At 39.9% G+C, this 17,434-nt stretch overlaps 2 protein-coding genes across 6 annotated transcripts; one reads left to right on the forward strand and one right to left on the reverse strand.

The window, feature by feature from the left end:
- Window positions 1-1,155: 1,155 nt before the first annotated feature.
- Window positions 1,156-10,061, reverse strand: sgtb (small glutamine-rich tetratricopeptide repeat (TPR)-containing, beta). 3 transcript variants are annotated; one of them, XM_031727242.2, is made up of 12 exons: window positions 9,996-10,061; window positions 7,898-8,010; window positions 7,482-7,585; window positions 7,268-7,343; window positions 5,502-5,601; window positions 5,167-5,271; window positions 4,928-5,066; window positions 4,751-4,813; window positions 4,313-4,350; window positions 4,135-4,218; window positions 2,142-2,262; window positions 1,156-1,976 (listed from the first exon to the last, which is right to left on the reverse strand). In XM_031727242.2, exons 2-11 carry the CDS (start codon window positions 7,995-7,997, stop codon window positions 2,151-2,153), a joined length of 921 nt encoding a protein of 306 aa, XP_031583102.1. In that variant the 5' UTR covers window positions 7,998-8,010; window positions 9,996-10,061; the 3' UTR covers window positions 1,156-1,976; window positions 2,142-2,150. The 3 variants fall into 3 exon arrangements, with proteins under 3 accessions (XP_031583102.1, XP_031583103.1, XP_039470089.1); XM_031727243.2 differs by having other exon boundaries at window positions 1,156-2,002; XM_039614155.1 differs by lacking the exon at window positions 5,167-5,271.
- On the forward strand, window positions 10,042-16,488 carry nln (neurolysin (metallopeptidase M3 family)). 3 transcript variants are annotated; one of them, XM_039614154.1, is made up of 14 exons: window positions 10,073-10,292; window positions 10,530-10,659; window positions 10,791-11,041; window positions 11,801-11,949; window positions 12,345-12,449; window positions 12,667-12,769; window positions 12,860-13,020; window positions 13,693-13,828; window positions 14,691-15,057; window positions 15,195-15,396; window positions 15,485-15,671; window positions 15,755-15,883; window positions 16,095-16,231; window positions 16,322-16,488. In XM_039614154.1, the coding sequence occupies exons 3-14, from the start codon at window positions 10,813-10,815 to the stop codon at window positions 16,469-16,471; spliced, it is 2,055 nt and encodes a 684-aa protein (XP_039470088.1). In that variant the 5' UTR covers window positions 10,073-10,292; window positions 10,530-10,659; window positions 10,791-10,812; the 3' UTR covers window positions 16,472-16,488. The 3 variants fall into 3 exon arrangements, with proteins under 3 accessions (XP_031583101.1, XP_039470088.1, XP_039470087.1); XM_031727241.2 differs by lacking the exon at window positions 10,530-10,659 and having other exon boundaries at window positions 10,042-10,169; XM_039614153.1 differs by lacking the exon at window positions 10,530-10,659.
- The last annotated feature ends 946 nt before the right edge of the window (window positions 16,489-17,434 follow it).

The following is a 17,434-nucleotide window of genomic DNA, read 5'->3' on the forward strand; positions in this document are numbered from 1 at the left end:
GCTTACCAACTCCAAATTCTTGTTGAAGTTCTCGTGTTCCTAATAAAGACTATTAAACTGTGTCCAGGTCTTTATGTTCTGGTCTTTATGACTATGGATAACTTGAAAAGTGGTGGTTCATCCAAAATCTTGTGTTTGCGTGCAAAAACTAAAGTTCTGTGTCAGTGAACAGTTTATTGAGCTCAAAATGACAACTTAATTTGAAATTATGTGAAGCAGATCAAATTGGTATGGTCTTTGGTCAGAATAACAGCTGATCTGAAGTGTGTCCTTATCTTTAATTTCCTTGCCTGACGTGATTTCACTGACACTGAACGGCCACTGCATCAAAGTCTGTTCTGTATCAACGTGAATACGACTCAGCTGTTTATGTCAATAGCACAAGGTCTTGCAAAACACTTGCTTTTGCATGGATTGTGATTGGGGAGAACATTTTTGGTCACACAACTAAAGTAAGAGAAAACCCTCTGCAAAGAAGAAAACATGTAACACCAAAAAGCATAGTGTGGAAAATGAGCCCAAGGCTATAGCAGTACTCATCCTGTTCCTCCTAGCACAAAGGAGCAGATACCAATCCTGCTTAAGGGTTAAGGACCTTCTACAGCCCTGTACAGCTTTCCTAATAACTGCCTGTTCTTGCATGCAGCAATTTTTCTAGCAGTGGCACATACTGATGTGGCATCCTGGAGGAGTTGGACTACCTGTAGTCTCCAGGTATCCCCTTATGCTAGCAGTCATGACACTGACCCTAGCGAAATGCAAAACTGGTGAAAAAACTCCACCTGTAAAACCATTTCTGTTTTGGGGACTGTCTCACTGTTGCCCCTCTAGTGCACTTGTTGTTCATTTCATTCACACCAAAGCAGCTGAAACACATTAACAACCTCCTCTGCTAACTTAACTGACCCGATCAGTATCCCACAAGTTCAAAAGACTTGATCTTGAAGCATCCTTGGGCAAGACACAGAACCCTGAGTTACAAGTTGGGTGTGTGAATGTTTTGTGAAAAAAGTGCTCAGGCACTGAAAATTTGCACTTGTATAAATATGTGTGTGTGAATGGGTGAATTAGCCATGTAATAAAAAAGCGGTTCACTGACAGTAAACAATGATTTTTTCATATAATAATGACATAAAGGCACATGCGAGTAGCTTCGTTTCAAGACATTTATTATTTATATGGTTTCGACAAAACAATATGCTGCCTTAGCATACCTGTGTTTCCATAAAGCATCTGATCTCAAATATCAGATTCAACAGCATGCAAACTGAACAATATGAATATGCTGTAAGTAGTTAATCAGAAATGAAATAGGCTTAAAGTTAGGATGTTCATTTTAGCTAAAGTGCTGTAACAACATAATGCAGGCTGCAAACACTGGTATACAATTAGACTGTTGTCTTAATTAAGTTAAGTAGTAATCACTGAAAACCACTGATGTGAGTCTCAGGAACGAACGGTGTTTATCACCCAATAAATAAGTACAGTGCATTCTGTCTACAAAAATAATACTAAACAAATAATATAAACCCGATGTGTATTATTATGAGGGAAAGCTGAAGTGTTCCCCGCAAGGCTGTAAAAGTACATTCCTCTCAAACCCTCCATTTATCATGACTTGACAGAAGGAACCCCTAAAATCACAACATGAAGAGGGCAGTCATTTCAGCACACAGAAAACATGATCTCTGAAGGACGGAAAGAAGTTCTGAAGAAAATAGTTACTCATATTCTGTCGGTAGGCTGAATGCATTCGTGGCTCTTTTTTATGGTTAGTGTTTACATGTTTTGCCCTAAATGTGTGAGATGCTTCACTTCATGGTCCAATCTCTAGGCTCTCATATCTCCACTCCAGAGCCTTTAGTCACAGTAAAGTGCCTAAAACCCCATCCTTGTCTCTTTATTCCAGCTATGCCGGGGGCCTGACTTTAAGAAATGGGTGTAGAGATTGTGATCGCGCCATATGGATGCCGTTCCTTGGAAAAACAAAAAAATCATGAGGCTGAAATAAAAACATTAAATGTTAATAATACAAATATGATCCAAGTTTGTTTTTTTTAGTTAGCTACAGGTTTGATTTTGAAATATTAAATAAATACCTAAATAGAACATGAATAGAACATTTTTTTTAAAGAAAATACCTGACTAGATCATGAGTGCTCCTCGGCGCTGCCGCTAAAGGAACGGCTCCGGATGTGGTTCCTCAGCTGTTCAATGAGCTCTGGGTTCTGCTGCTGGATCTGCTGGGCAAACTGTTGTCCCCTGAGAGAAAGATAACTTTGCTGAATTTTTTTCAACGAGAACAGGAACAGCACGACGAATTGTTCTGTTCTTAACATACAAAAAAATAATGCCTGTTGCCCGGTCATGTCTCTTTACAATATGTACGATATTGTACCAATATGTGTATTGCACACTGTCTTTTTTCTAAGTAGTCTTTAGGAATTGGTCTCCAGGCTTCTTGAAGGACATCCAAGGCTTTTCTTTGAATTTTGGCTGCCTTTTGTTGCACTCTCTTTCAAGATAATACCAGACAGCTACAATAGTCTTAAGGTTCAGGCTCTGGTGAGAGCAATCCATTGTGTGTTTTTCTATGCAGGTACACTTTCACTGCACTGGCAATGAGTTTGGGATCAAACGGGTGCTTTCCAGATTGATAAGCATGGTGGATCAAAATTTGACCATACATTTCTGCAGTCATAATTCCATGAATTTGACAAGATCCTCAATGCCACAGGCTGAAATGCATCCCCATAGCATGACAGAGTCTCGCATGTTTTACAGATGGCTGTAAAGCACAGTGATGTCAACCAAAAATTTTAAATCTGTATTCTTCTCTTCATATGACCTGTTTCCACCGATGCTTTGCTTTCTCCCTTTTTCCCTTATATGTATATAGTATATACTATATATAGTATTATATATAGTATAAAATAGTATATATAATACTATCCATCCATCCATTTACTTCTGCTTATCCTTTTCAGGGTCGCGGGAGCCTATCCTAGCTGTCATAGGGCGAGAGGCGGGGTACACCTTGGACAGGTCGCCAGTCTGTCGTAGGGCTAACACATAGAGACACAGACAACCATTTGCTCTCACATTCACGCCTATGGGCAATTTAGATTAATCAGTTAACCTATCCCCACAAACTGCATGTCTTTGGACTGTGGGAGGAAGCCGGAGTACCCAGGGAGAACCCACGCAAACACGGGGAGAACATGCAAACTCCACACAGAAAGACTGATCGTGGAATTGAACTCAGGACCTTCTTGCTGTGCGGCACCAGTGCTAACCACCACCATGCTGCCTTATAACACTATATAGTAATAGTATTATACTATTGTACTATAGTATTATGTTGAGTGAAAAATGGGTGAAAACACAGCCAAAGACCTTCAGGAGAACTACTGCTCAAGACCAATTTAAAAATTACAAGAAAGTGTGGCTCGTTGGAAGCTAAATATAAAGAAATTAGGCATGGCTCGAGGCTTTTGCACAGTACTGCAGTGCAGCTTTTTGATGCTGAGTTTCCAGTTAATGAGTGATGTCTGTTTAGGATTCTGTAACATGAAAATATCACATCAGTTAGATTGTAGCAACTCTAACAGCTGTGCCTTCTGTCCCTGCTTTAAAATTCTTTCAATCATTCAGAATCTGCAAACAGGTACTTTAACACCCCAGAGTGGGTTTGCACCTCCAGACAAGGCAACAGGGATAAAATATTACAACCAATATTGTAAAAACTGCAACTATTGTTTCAGAAATGTTGAAATAAATCTTGGTACAATTTGGGGAATTTACTGCCCAGTTGTGCCTTGCCAAGAGTCAGATCAATATCAGTAGCTACAGTAGCTGGCACAAAAACCACTCAAAGGTAACAAGTTCTCCTTAAATCCTCTCTACAGCTGACAAATAAACACGTTTTATCTGGTTTGTTGAATGTGTCAAGTTGATATGGTTTATCTGGGGAACTGTACAGCGCATTACTCTACAGCGAGATGCAATATAAAGACTTTACAAAGAAACTGCCACATCTTTCAGCATAAATAGTACATATAAAAAGGTCATTTAGCTCAACTAAATAATGGTGTAATTAAGTAATGCTTTTAATTTTTCATTCAGTGTACTTACGCTTCAATCAAGCTGGAAATGTCTGAGAGCCCTCCTACTCCTGCTGCAGGGCCTCCCACTGCATTAGACATCATTCCTGACATGCTGAGCACAGTGACACAGTTAGTCAGTTCACGGTGGGACTCATATTTGGAAACAACAATTGAATGCTGAAGTAAATGCATAAAGTTCGACTTACAGCTGTTGTACCTGCTGGTTCTGCATCACGCTGGCAGCCTGCAAAGAGAAATCAACATGAATTCTTGATGTGTTTCTCACGTACGTAATAAAAGGGCAATTTATTTTTTGTCACACTGGCAATTTTGTCAGAAGAACAATCTACCATCTAGCGCTGTGGGGCCTGAATGCGCATACACAGCTATCGGATTTAGATGTGTCTTGTCCTTGATGCTGCAATAAAATCCTGGCGTGCTCGGAAAAAACATTCTCGGCCAAACGCACGCTCCCATGTGTCATAATTTAATGAGCTCGGGTTGTCAGGCTCTCATTTCTGCTAGACAATTACTGTGGTTGTTTAACAGGCTAACTATCACTCTTGGGACTAATCCAGTAAAAAATAAAAACAATCCTGAGGCTCCTGAATGGAAGCTGTGCCTGTTAGAACTCGTGCTCTTACCATGCTGATGAAGGCTGGGTTGTTGATTAAACTAGCCATGTCAAATCCCAGTCCGGCTGCTATCTGTGGCAGAGATGTGTAAACGACAGTCCAATAAGAAAATATGAACATTAACCACAATTACATTACGCTACACGTGTGGAGAGGATTAAAAGCAAGAGGCTTGTTTCTACTCACAGGGCTGGTTGCTTCTTTCTGCTTCTGCTCTGCGATTTTCAGGTTGGATTTGTACGTGTCATTCTCGGGGTCCAATACCAAAGCTTTCTTGAAGTACGTAATTGCCTCTGGATACTTGTTCATAGCTGTCAAAGCCAACCTGAAACCACAGAGGAAAGAGTGAGTAGTTATTTTTGGAAAATATTATGGCGAGAGCTACAGTTTATTTAAAATGACTTGTTAATAGTAAATGACCCAACCCCATCCTCCCATATGCTTTGCTGTAGGTCGGATCAATCCCAATGGCTCTCTCACAGTCACTAGTTGCTTCGGTATAATTCCCCAGCTTACTGTGAGCTGCAGCCCTGCAAGTAATAAATTCAGAGCGCTGTGTAATGTTTGTGTTCAGGTGGGTAATGAAAAAGGGAGGGAATCGGTCAGCAAGCACTTTCTCGAACAGTTCAAGCATTACATCACACTCGGCTCTGCTTTGTTTATCTACTGTCTGCCATTATATACAAATCTACAAATCACGATTAAAGGACAAAATTAAGTTCAGATCAGTAACAGCGTAAAATATCACTTCAGTAAATACCTGTTGCAGTAGTACACAGCATTTCTTAGGTCCAGATCAATTGCCTTTGTGTAGCACTCCACTGCACTCCTGTAGTTCTCCTCCTTCATGTGATTGTTTCCTAAAGAAACAAAGTGTGTAGTTATAACAACAAAGTTAACATAAAGCTCATGACCGATTCAGTCAATCTTATGGAAAAATAGGATGACAATTCAGCTTTAGGGTGATAAATTATAATATAAGGTGTCTTTTTTTTCTTTTCTTGGGCTTCAGAAAAGCATTGGCAGGTTTTTAAATCTTGTAGGTGAAAGCAAATTGACATGTTTTATGTGCCACCAGCTACAGGTTCAGAAATCTAAACACCCCCTCCACCTTTTTTTTTTAAAACTTGTGAACATGCATGCACAATCCTCTCCAACATCCAACCACCAGAATAAAACCCAGAAACTAAACACTCAAGCAAGGACAGAGAAACGAGCAGAAACAACAGAACACGCCTACTCCCATCAAGGCCACCCGAGTCTTTAAAGAGCAAACACCCATACACACCCACCTAGAAACCCCAAGTTGCTACAACCAACAGCAAAGACAAAGTGGCAGTGGACGCCAACATGTCGACACAGAAACATGCAGGAAGGCCTCCACCAGTGTCTGAAGCCCTCACTAAGACCCAACAGAGGCCAGACAGCACATTCCAGTCCCACCCAGGCAGCATGGACAGCCAGGAATAGGATCCCACTGCACTGAGGGAGCCGAAAGACAGCGAACAGACCCAAACCCCAGGAAGGACACGGAAAAGCACAACCAGGATGCCAGGACACACACACCCTAGCGGCAAAGGTCAACCAAGCACATGCTCCCCACATTTAGATCACAGGCTGAGGGTGTTTTAAAGTAACACTAACAATATGTAAGGATACTACTTTAACCAAGCTTCAGATGTTTCAGAGTTATAAGCTCTTCAACTGATCCACCAGCTTTTATATCTACACTATTATATGCAGGTGCAAATCATATATTAAAATTACAAATATTGGTCACCTCCTCTGTCTGAATTTATTTAAATAGCACAATAAATTTTGCATCACTTTCACAAAAGATTTTAATGAATAAAAGCAGGTTTCGTCTGGGTGGTTGCCACTAGTAACAAAAGAGTTCTGAAGTGAGTTACTTCTGTGAGCAGGACATATGAAGCCAAGAGCAGAAAAAAAACTGTCTGAAATAGAGTGTTCAGAATGAAGCCTGAGCTTTTGGCTCAATGAGGCCTTTTTAATATGAGCATCCATCACTTTAACAGTATATATATGATAGATAATGAGGAAAATACGACAAAATTAGATTCAAATGCACTTGAGAAACATCAACTGAACTTGCACTGCTACATAATCATTTACATCGTGACAAATAGAATTGAAACTAATCATGGTGCCTCCAGTGATGATAAATGTAATCAGTGTGTTCCCCACCCACAACAATTTGACAGCACAATTCAATAAAACATTCCAAACCCTGTGGGGGATGAATTTACAAGAAAGCAAGAACAGACACAGAAAGGTAGAAGTTTAGGGATTATTTCAAACTTTGTCCATGTTTAATATGATCAACAAAACAGCAATAATAGGAAATCATAAATTAAGTAATAATAATACAAAATAAGGTAATGCATACATGTCCACTATGAAGCGCATCAGAGCTGATGCAAAACATGCATAATAATAATAATGTAGAAGCTCACCATATTTATTTCTGAACCTAATGTAATTAGATGTGAAGTGTTTCAAGATTACCTTCATTCTTAAGCAGCTCTGCTCGTTCGATGTCTTCAGGAGATGGGGAGCTCTCTGGTATGGTTAGATTGTCATTCTGTGCAAATGTAAAATAAAAGAGTCAGTGAATAAACACACAGGACATTCTGACTGGACACAAAAAAAGCACTGGTGTAATTAAGTCGTCATAATTGTACTGTGTATTTTACAATACTGTAAAGCATGCACTACCCACCTTGAGCAGGGCATTGAGGAATATCTCTCTAAGTGACTGTGGCACTGAAAGATGACAGTCACTGGAGCTGATCTTGAAGGTGGTCTCCAAGCACTGTATAGCAACTGCATTGGAGAATCAGCCAACATATGACAGAGTAGTTTTGTGTTAACTGGATAATCATGTTGAGTCAGAACTTGGCTCTACGCTCAGAGCAAGTCATTTGAATAATTCTTTTCAACAGCACTGCTTATCAAACCCTGATTTTGGTCATGTTTTCTTACTACCGTGACAGTTCTTAGCTTACTATCAAGAAAAGGGACATGATGTATGTACAGTTTGTGCAGATTCAGAACTCTGAAATGGACGAGACAAGGCAGAGTGCCCAGTGTTTGCACAGACACTTTCTAAGGCATAAGTGCAGTGAGTCGACCTACCTTCGAGGCTTTCCTGCTCATCAGAATTCAAAGTACCACAATGTGTTTGATCTCGTAGGAACTGCACAATAGAGAATGCCAGGCGCTTTTCCACAGCCATTTTTACCTAGAAACTGGTAGGGACAAGAAGGGGTTTGGAATCAAATGGAAAGGAAACCACTCAATGGTGACTGAATTACTAATTCACGAGGTGCCATTTCATAATAAAAGTAACAAACACATGCTTAAATAATGCTTAACTGTAATGCTTAACTATAACTAAGTCAGTATAAAATACTGTAATTGTGCTTATTTAATCAAACTCGGACACAGACTCTATGCAGTCCTCTGAAGTACACACCTACTGCTTCCATAGGAATTATAAGGGTAAGCAGCAGGCAAATGCGGGTTATCAAATGCACTTGATTAACTTTTGCAGCTTGCTGGTTTGGAGCATTTAGGTGTGTGTTCACCTCAAGGTCAGACCACGCAATGCTTAGAAAAATGGCAAAATACCCAAGAGCTACATCTCACACTCTACAGGGCTCAGTAAGCATTTTAAATGTTTAATTTTATGACAGTACACTTAGAAAAAGACTAAAATGTTTTGGAAGGCTTGCCATGAGAAATCTTCTTCTCTCTAGTTTGCAAACTTGCATGTGAACAACCCACAAGACTTCTGGGACAATGTCCTTTGGACAGACAAGACCAGAGTGTCGAATTTAAAATGAGCACAAACACTTTTTACCAACTGTCTGGTGGTGGGCTGATGATTTCGGCTTGTTTTTTATTTGATTTGTTGAGCCAAAAATCCTCCATAGCAATGTGAGAGAGTGACAAAGTTATACACTAAGGTGGTTCTACAAGCATGTAGTTTTTCGCTAGAGTGCATACAGTCCAGTGAAAAGTTTTTCAAGACTGTATTTCCTGGCTGATATAGCAATCAGACAATTTTATTGAATTATGCTGTTCTGCCACAAGTATATAAAAAATGTAGAATATTTAATAAAGGTTAATAAAGAATGACCTGTTCCTTTTTCCAGTTTAATTTCTGATTTACAAGTTACATGTTTATATTATTGAATATTTTTTAACCCTAAAAATCAATACGGGCATTGTTATGCAAAAATTCAGTATCAGTGTGACTCTATTAAAAATGGGCACTACTTCAAAACAAAGAAGCTGGCTTAGGGAGCACATTTTTGGTGCTTTTAATATATGCATTTCATTTTTTATTCAGCAATACATTACGTTTTATATTCTCAGGTTTAGAAGAGGCTGAGATAGTAGTTATGACCTAATTATAAACCTGGGCTCGACTGTCCCAGGTTATTTTTTGGGTGCCAGTAGTTATCTTGCATTTGTTAAGGACTCTGTAGCAGTGAAGGAGAATATCAAATGACTGCATTGCATTTTGATAGTAAATCTCTACAGCTACAAAGTTGCACTACAACTGATACTGGCGATCTGCAGTTTCTTGTCATTTTATTGCCTATAACAAAAAAAAGCCTTGCCCCTCAGAAGGCTAGTTACTGCTTGATTTTTCTAAGTCGGACTGAGGCAAAAAGCGTGTGGGGAAACTGGGGCAAAAAAAAAACATGGCCACAGAATCACAGTGAGGGATGCTACAGACACAAACACTATTGCCTCATACGTCTGTCACGTGCTGAAACCAAGCGTTATGTTCATTTGAGTCTAGCTAGCACAGCTACTCCTCCCTTCGTGTGTGTTGACACACGTAAATGCAGTGATGCAGAAGCTGTGATGTAATAGCATAATGGGTGTTTTCATTCACTGCACTGACTTTATACGTTTATTTTAAATAAATGCATTGCTAAAATAAAATTATAATTTAGCCAGTGGCGCTGGCAGGTGTTTGTCTTTTAAGGAAATCTACACCCTGACGGTCCGGACAAACAAGGCTCGCGCGCTGCTTGTGTGATGCTGGCTAAAACAATCACAACCCTTTATCAAAAAAACAAAACAAGACAGGAAAACAGGAGGAGGAGAGGAAACAGAGGTCATCCTCGGAGCCCTACAAACAACACGAAGTCATTTTAAAAATAACACTCTATTAAAGGATGCTGTTCAGTGTGTGTCCCCCCTCCCGCCCACCTACCTGAGGTCTTATCCAGCTGTCTGCTGCTACCGCGTCATGAGGAGGGCTCAAGTCAGATCGATCGCGTCTTCCTCCTCTGCGCCTGCGCGTTAACAACGGAAATAAGAAGCGGTTCCCACGCGAGAAACGGGGAGAGATACCGGTCTTTGCTGCGACTACAGGGACTGAGCCATAGTAAGGCAGGAAGAAACGGGTTAATTTTATTTTTATGTAATTATTTTTTTTTTGCTGAAAGAAATCGCATGATACTGCTGGCATGTATCTGCTAACAGCTATAGTTTGCCGAGCACATTTCAGGTATGCTAAACATAGTCCACTATGGACTAGTCCACTAAATTGTGGTTGTTTATTACGTATGTGTGACAGATTGGTGAACTACCTTCAACAACTTTAAATTGCTAATTGCAGTGTGTTCTGCTTCCACGGACACCTGTCCGCAATTAAAAATAATTTAAAGTGACAAAGTGACAACTCCTGCTTATTGGCACTTTAAGGATAACTGAGCTGTTTTTGTACGTTTTGGCTGCTTGACAGTTATTCCACGCTTTTATGAACTTCGTTTGAAAGGCTTCCGCTCGCACTGCCATGGCATGAAACTCTACACTGATGGATGAACCACGAGGGAAAAACATCACCGGTTATAGCATGGAAAGAAGTGTATCGAGTGTGTCCATGAAGATAGTGCTTACATTAATACCACCTATTCGAGCTGATCGGTTTCTTGACTATGGAGCAATAGAAAATATTGTTCGTTTTGGGGGGCGGTGGGTATTAAAAGGTCCAATTTTCTTACAGGGTCTGTAAACCTCTCCTGAGAATGACCATCGCTAGTGGGTCAGTGCTGTCTGCCAGAGACTGCTCTCAGGCAGGACATGTGAGGAACACACTGAGGTGGAACCTGTCTCCAGATGAGATCAGGACTATGACAGACAGCTTAATTGCCAGAGTAAAGAAGGTCTATGACGACGTTGGATCCCTAAATATAGAAAATGTCTCTGTTGAAAACACCCTGATGACCTTGGCTAATGCTAAGATGGATTATGCATGTAAGTGTGCTGGTGTATTCTGGTTTACAATTCCATGAAACCAACAAACCCAACAATGTTTGAATCCCGCTAATGAGTATACACAAGCTAACTACATGTTAATAACATCAGTAAGCTATACTATCACAGAGAGTTATGCTGCACATGTGAAAATTCTTTAGTTCTTGCAGCAGTTTCTTTGCTTACATTACTCCTAGCACTGTCTGCAGCATAAGAGTAGCATCACACCTGAGCAGACTGTGGTGTGGAGTCAAGTGGTGTCTTCCTGTTACACTTCCTAACTAATTAGTGGCATTTCCTATCCAAGGGCTGATGAGTTTATAACATGGTGAGGCATCCATCCATCCATCCATAGCTCACATGAATGATTACTCCTCCAACAGTATTTATCGTAATTTAATCAAAGTTACATGCAATGATCAGCTAATAGAGCTTCACCCAATCTGTGCTCAAAGTCAAGGTCACATTTGTGGTTTTACAGGCAGTAATATGCAAACTGTGATTGATCATGACCCTGATGAGCTACTACGTCACTCTGGCGTGTATATGTGTTTACACATTTTAAAAAAAATTAATTGATATTGGAATAATTTACGCCCTTGTGTACCATCATCAGAAATCTAATGTAGCTATTCTCTTCTATTTTTTGTCTTCATTAGGAAGGAATACAAAGGCTTTTAGCTGTTGTTGTTGTTTTTTATTATTCTGTTATTTTTGTAACGTTCACCGTCGCTGTTTTTGTTTGCTTTGCTCCCTTAGCATCACGCCACGTTCTTGCCTTCCCTCAGTATGTTTGTCCTTCTAAGGAGCTTCGATCAGCGAGCACCGAAGCTGAAAAGAGACTGTCTGAGTTGGACGTGGAGATAAACATGCGGGAAGATGTGTTCAAACGAATCACTGCCTTGCAGGTACGACTCGAGCTACATTCACTTCAAGTAAAGTGAGGACTTTTGTAAAAACTGATACCTTTATGAGGCCACACAGATAATGACGTGTTAAAGCAGTCTTAATCATAAAAGGCTAATGTGTGAGGATTGGCTGCATTTATGAAAATCTTAAACTATTTTCACACTTCATGTCAGCCAGAGGCCAACAGATCATAGAGGCGCAAGGACTACTGGTTCTTATTAGACTGGAAACGAAATGTAATCTCATCTGATCAGTGGCAGCCAGTGCCATATGTTATTTCATGCTGTGCTGGCTCCCTGGCATGCAATATATAAATAGGTGAATAAATTTAGCAGAATGCCTGCTATTCTACCTGTATGAGAAGATGTTTAGTATTATGATTGTGTTTTGGTAGAATAAACAGAAAGACAACCTTTCAGCTGAGGAAAAAAGATTCCTGGACAGACTTGTTACACTGGGCCAGAGGAAAGGATTGCACCTGTCTAAAGATATACAAGAGGTAATGTAATGTGTGATCTGATTATTAATATGGAAGTCATTTGTTAAAGTTACAGGTTAAAGGAGTTTAGAGATTAATTCCAATGTTTCATAATTGAAAAGAAGAAGTAAGCAAATAGAATCACATTGAAAGTGCCTGTAAATCTTTGCTTATCTTATTAGATAGTAAAAAATTAAAATCTCTGTGATGTCTTTCGCTCTGTGTTCTCTCTCCTAAGGAAATAAAAAGAACTTCCAAGCTCATCAGCGAACTCTCCATCGAGTTTAACAAGAATCTGAACGAGGAGAGCAAATTTCTTATTTTCTCTGAGCACGAATTAGGTGAGCTTGCTACGTGAAACTCATGAAACGCTGCCTTGAGAGCCACGCTTTAACCGTATTCACTGATTCTCTTGTGCCATACTTGCTCAGGTGGGCTAGCTGCCACTTTTCTCAGTGGACTGGATAAGACGGCTGAAGGACGGTATAAAGTGACCCTGGAATATCCCCATTACTATCCACTGATGAAGAGGTGCCATAATCCTGAAACAAGGAGAAAGATGGAAATGGCTTTTAACAGCAGGTGTAAAGAGGTAAACCGCAGGCTGATGATTAATATTTATATCCCAAATTTTAACCCTGTAATGCCAAGCGGATCATATTTGATATATGAGTTTCTAAGACCTCTAACAATCTGATTCTTTGGCCACTTATAGGTTTTTGTTTGATTAGGATAAGCATACTATGACCAATAATGCTGGATATACCAAAAATGATACAAACTTATTATTATTATTTTTTTAGTTTCCTGAAGGTTCAATAAACACTCCAGTTTAAAAAAAATAAAAATAACTATAAGTCGCATTAATGTTGGACAGCTATGGATCCATACACATGTGCAGGTGAAATGAGAAAATGTGTGATATAAAAAGCTGCGGACAACAGGCCCTGGTGTTGTTGTGGTAGCTACTCAAGCCACATTGGGAAGCTTTTTCCTTTAATTTGTCGCCTGCTCGTATGTCTAAATGACATACAAGGATACAATCAGCGATTGCTGTCACTTTAGCACATTAATGAAACAAGCAATGTTGCATATCCCATGTCTTGAGAGGGCTGAAGTTGCAGCCCAGAGAACCTGCTTGGTGAAACCACATATTACTACTGGTTACCAAATGTGTCACAGAATCAACTCAGGCTGGAAACCTGTTTTAATAAGCCTAATTAAATGATTTAACTGAGCCGCGTCTCTCGTTTTTTTCCCCCAGGTAAACACGGCAATCTTAGAAGAGTTGATACAGCTGCGGGCGAAGGTTGCACACTTACTTGGTTACGGTAGCCATGCTGAGTATGTGCTGGAGATTAACATGGCTAAAAATGCAAGCAACGTGTCTGACTTTCTGGGTATGGTCTCTTTGACAGCTGACCTCGCTGCCACACACATACACATGCAAACATTCCCTGTCATTTAAGATGAGCTCTCCCACCTCCTGATAACTGCCTTAAAGTAGGAAAAGAAACTCAATAGGACAGATGAATGGGTGTGCAACTCCACACGCAGTCACATAACATGCAGGGTGAAATGTAATCAGTTACTAATGACAAATTACACAACATCAGCTTTTTATAATTAGTAGTGGCTGTAATCAGGTTGAACAACTAAAAGCATGTCTTTAATCTCAAAAAGTGAAACAAACCAGAGCTCACAAAAGGAGCACAAGAAGCACGGAAATTCAAGTCCAACAAAGGAAAAAGACAAGACTGTATACATGCACAGAGAGATGCTCAGTAAGAATAAATCATAGAATCAGAACAAAAGCAAAAGGTTAAAGTACAAGAGGCACAAAGAAAAGTTTTTCCCACAGTAAAAACAGGAAGTGTAAACTAGAAAGACAAGAGAACTAACAGAGAGACAAAGACAAGGAAGCAGTGGGATACTACAGAAAGAAGAAGAAAGGAAACATAAGAAATGACATAAATAGAATCAAAACAGGAACCAAAACTCAAAAAATATCACACAGGAACCCAGAACCGCACTAATAGTTTTCAATGCAAACAACAAATTTTGAATATTCAGCATTTGCAGATTTAGAACAGATTTCCTCTACAAAAACGTTCAACTTTCATATTCTTTTTTTGAGTGTGCAAAGGGAGTTAGTTTGATTTGGGCTTTAAAAAGAAGATAAGAAAGTAGACAGCAAAAGGTTCAAAAAAATTGCATGCTTCACATTCCGACTAAGGAGTTTTTCTTTTTCTGCCTTTACAGACAAGTTCCATGAAACGCTGAAGCCCGTGGGAATCAAAGAGAGGAAATACATTCTTGCGCTGAAGAAGAGGGAGTGCCTGATGAAGGGCTACCAGTTTGATGAGAAGATTAATGCCTGGGACTTACCCTACTACATGAATCAAGTGGAGCAGCGCAAGTTTGCTGTGGACAAGGACAAACTAATCGAGTATTTCCCTCTTGATGTGGTGACAGAAGGGCTGTTTGGTATCTACCAGGAGCTGCTGGGTCTCACATTCACAGAGGTGGAACAGGCTGACGTGTGGCATGAAAATGTCAAGCTGTACTCAGCCCGGGACACTGAAACAGGGGAGGAGATTGGTCAGTTCTACCTGGATCTGCATCCAAGGTAGATTATGTGTCATTTTTTTCAGAGACAAGATAAGATCCTGTGTTTGATGTCTTTATGAAGTGTGAGCTCACTAACATTGACTAGAGCTCTTGATCTGTGTGATAGACTTCAGCCTGACTGTGACATTTCACCAGGGAGGGAAAGTATGGCCACGCAGGTTGCTTTGGGCTCCAGCCTGGCTGCAGAGGCCCCGATGGAAAGCGCAGGCTGCCGGTTGCGGCCATGGTGGCCAATTTCACCAAGCCTAGGAAAGGTTGTCCTTCTCTCCTCCAACACCATGAAGTGGAGACCTATTTTCATGAGTTTGGTCATGTCATGCACGAAATCTGCTCTAAGGTCAGTCGCTATGTTCAGTCAGGAAGTTATTGATATTTGTATACTGTGTGCTTATGAATAAAAATTAGTTTTTCTGTGTATGCGTCAGACTGCTTTTTCAGAATTCAGTGGAACAATGGTGGAGACAGACTTTGTGGAGGTGCCGTCTCAAATGCTTGAGAACTGGGTTTGGGAAAAGGAGCCTCTGAGAAGAATGTCCTGTCACTACAAAGATGGTACCTCCATCCCAGACGAGCTGCTCGACAAACTGATTGCCTCCAGAGTTGCTAACACTGGTCAGACACCTAAACTTTGCACAAAAAAGTCTGTGTTACATTTATGTGTAAGTGAAGAGTCTCTGTTGATGTGTTCACTTCAGGGCTTATGAACCTACGTCAGGTAGTCCTTAGTAAGGTGGACCAGTCGCTTCACACCAGCCCACGTGCAGACACTGCTGAGGTGTTTGCAAAGCACTGCCAGGACATCCTGGGTATTCCTGCTACACCAGGTCAGCTTTAGCTTCAGCTATTTAGAATATATTTGAGAAATTATTGCATTAGAATTTCTATCAGTGATGCGGATTTACATTTTATAATAAACAGTCCACTGTGGGCATTAGTAGTTTGTATTCAGTGTTTTGTATGAAGCGCACAGACACTATCGTTTTTCTTTTTTGGAATTTGTATTAGCGATTTGTAACAAAGATCTGCTCTCTGCAGGAACCAACATGACAGCCAGTTTTAGCCACTTAGCTGGAGGATATGATGGTCAGTACTATAGCTATCTATGGAGCGAAGTCTACTCCATGGACATTTTCTTCAGTCGTTTTAAAAAGGAAGGCATTATGAATCCAAAGGTTGGTTTTCTGGTTGAACATTTCACTCTAATGATGTGTCTTATTTTTCTTGAAACTGTCTTTATATGTGCATTTATGCCCTGAACACAGGTTGGAAAAGAGTACAGAAGAGTGATACTGGAAACTGGAGGCTCTATGGATGGGATGGACATGGTGAAAACCTTCCTCGGACGTGCGCCGTATCAGGATGCCTTTTTCCAATGCAAAGGACTGGTTAACTCACAAGAAGCATCAATGTAATCTGATGTGATCTTTAACTGTTTTTGTCATTATTATATTATATCTGGATGCAGGTAAATGTCAGTTGAGAAATAAGGTATTATTACTATCTTCAGGATTTCACACCAGAGTTCTGTCTGCCTTTGTTTAAATGTCCAGTAGATCACGACAGGGCCTCGTCATGACATGTTCAGTGTGTTTTACAGCCTTTTTAATTCGTCATGGCAGAGGTGTTACTAAAACAGTAAACCAGGGATGTCAAACTCATTTTAAATCGAGGGCCACATACAACTTCATTTGATCTTAAGTGGGCCAGACCAGTGAAACTTTCTGTCAGGGTAAAGGAGCTTAACTACACATTAAATCCATCAGATATCTTCATATATGAACAAGAAGTGCAGTTTCTACAGTTTGTCTCATTTTTATTTCCACATGATGAAAAAATTGTGCCATACTAAATACAAGCACAATTTTTGGGGGTTTAAATTGTAAGAAATTTATAAAATTACAGAAAAGGTTCTGGTTGCTCATTGCCAGGACTGTCCTGTAATTATAAAGCAGAAAGCTTTTGTTAGTTCAGAGAAAATGATCTGTTTCTCTTTATTTTGTCTTACTATGAACCAATTGAAAAAAACATTTCTATAGTAGTTACTGAAAAAATGGGAACTACTTTTCTGTCATTTATTTGTTTATCTTTTACATAATTACTTTGGTGTTGTATGGATGACCATGGTGGAGTTATTTATAAGTATGAATTGCTGTAGAACTCATGTCCATAATTTAAGCCCTCCACATTTTCCAAAGCCATCCAGCAGGCCGAATTGGAGTACTTGCCGCCGTTTCTGGCCCCTGGGCCCTATGTTTGACACTCGTACAATAAAGAATGGATATTTCTTTATATTAAAAAATATGAATAATATGGTTTCCACAATAGTTCTTTTTCGAAACATACATTCTCGTCATTAATTTCATTACTTATGCCAT

The sequence above is a fragment of the Oreochromis aureus genome, linkage group 7, assembly GCF_013358895.1.
Source record: "Oreochromis aureus strain Israel breed Guangdong linkage group 7, ZZ_aureus, whole genome shotgun sequence".
Classification (NCBI taxonomy): Eukaryota; Metazoa; Chordata; class Actinopteri; order Cichliformes; family Cichlidae; genus Oreochromis; species Oreochromis aureus.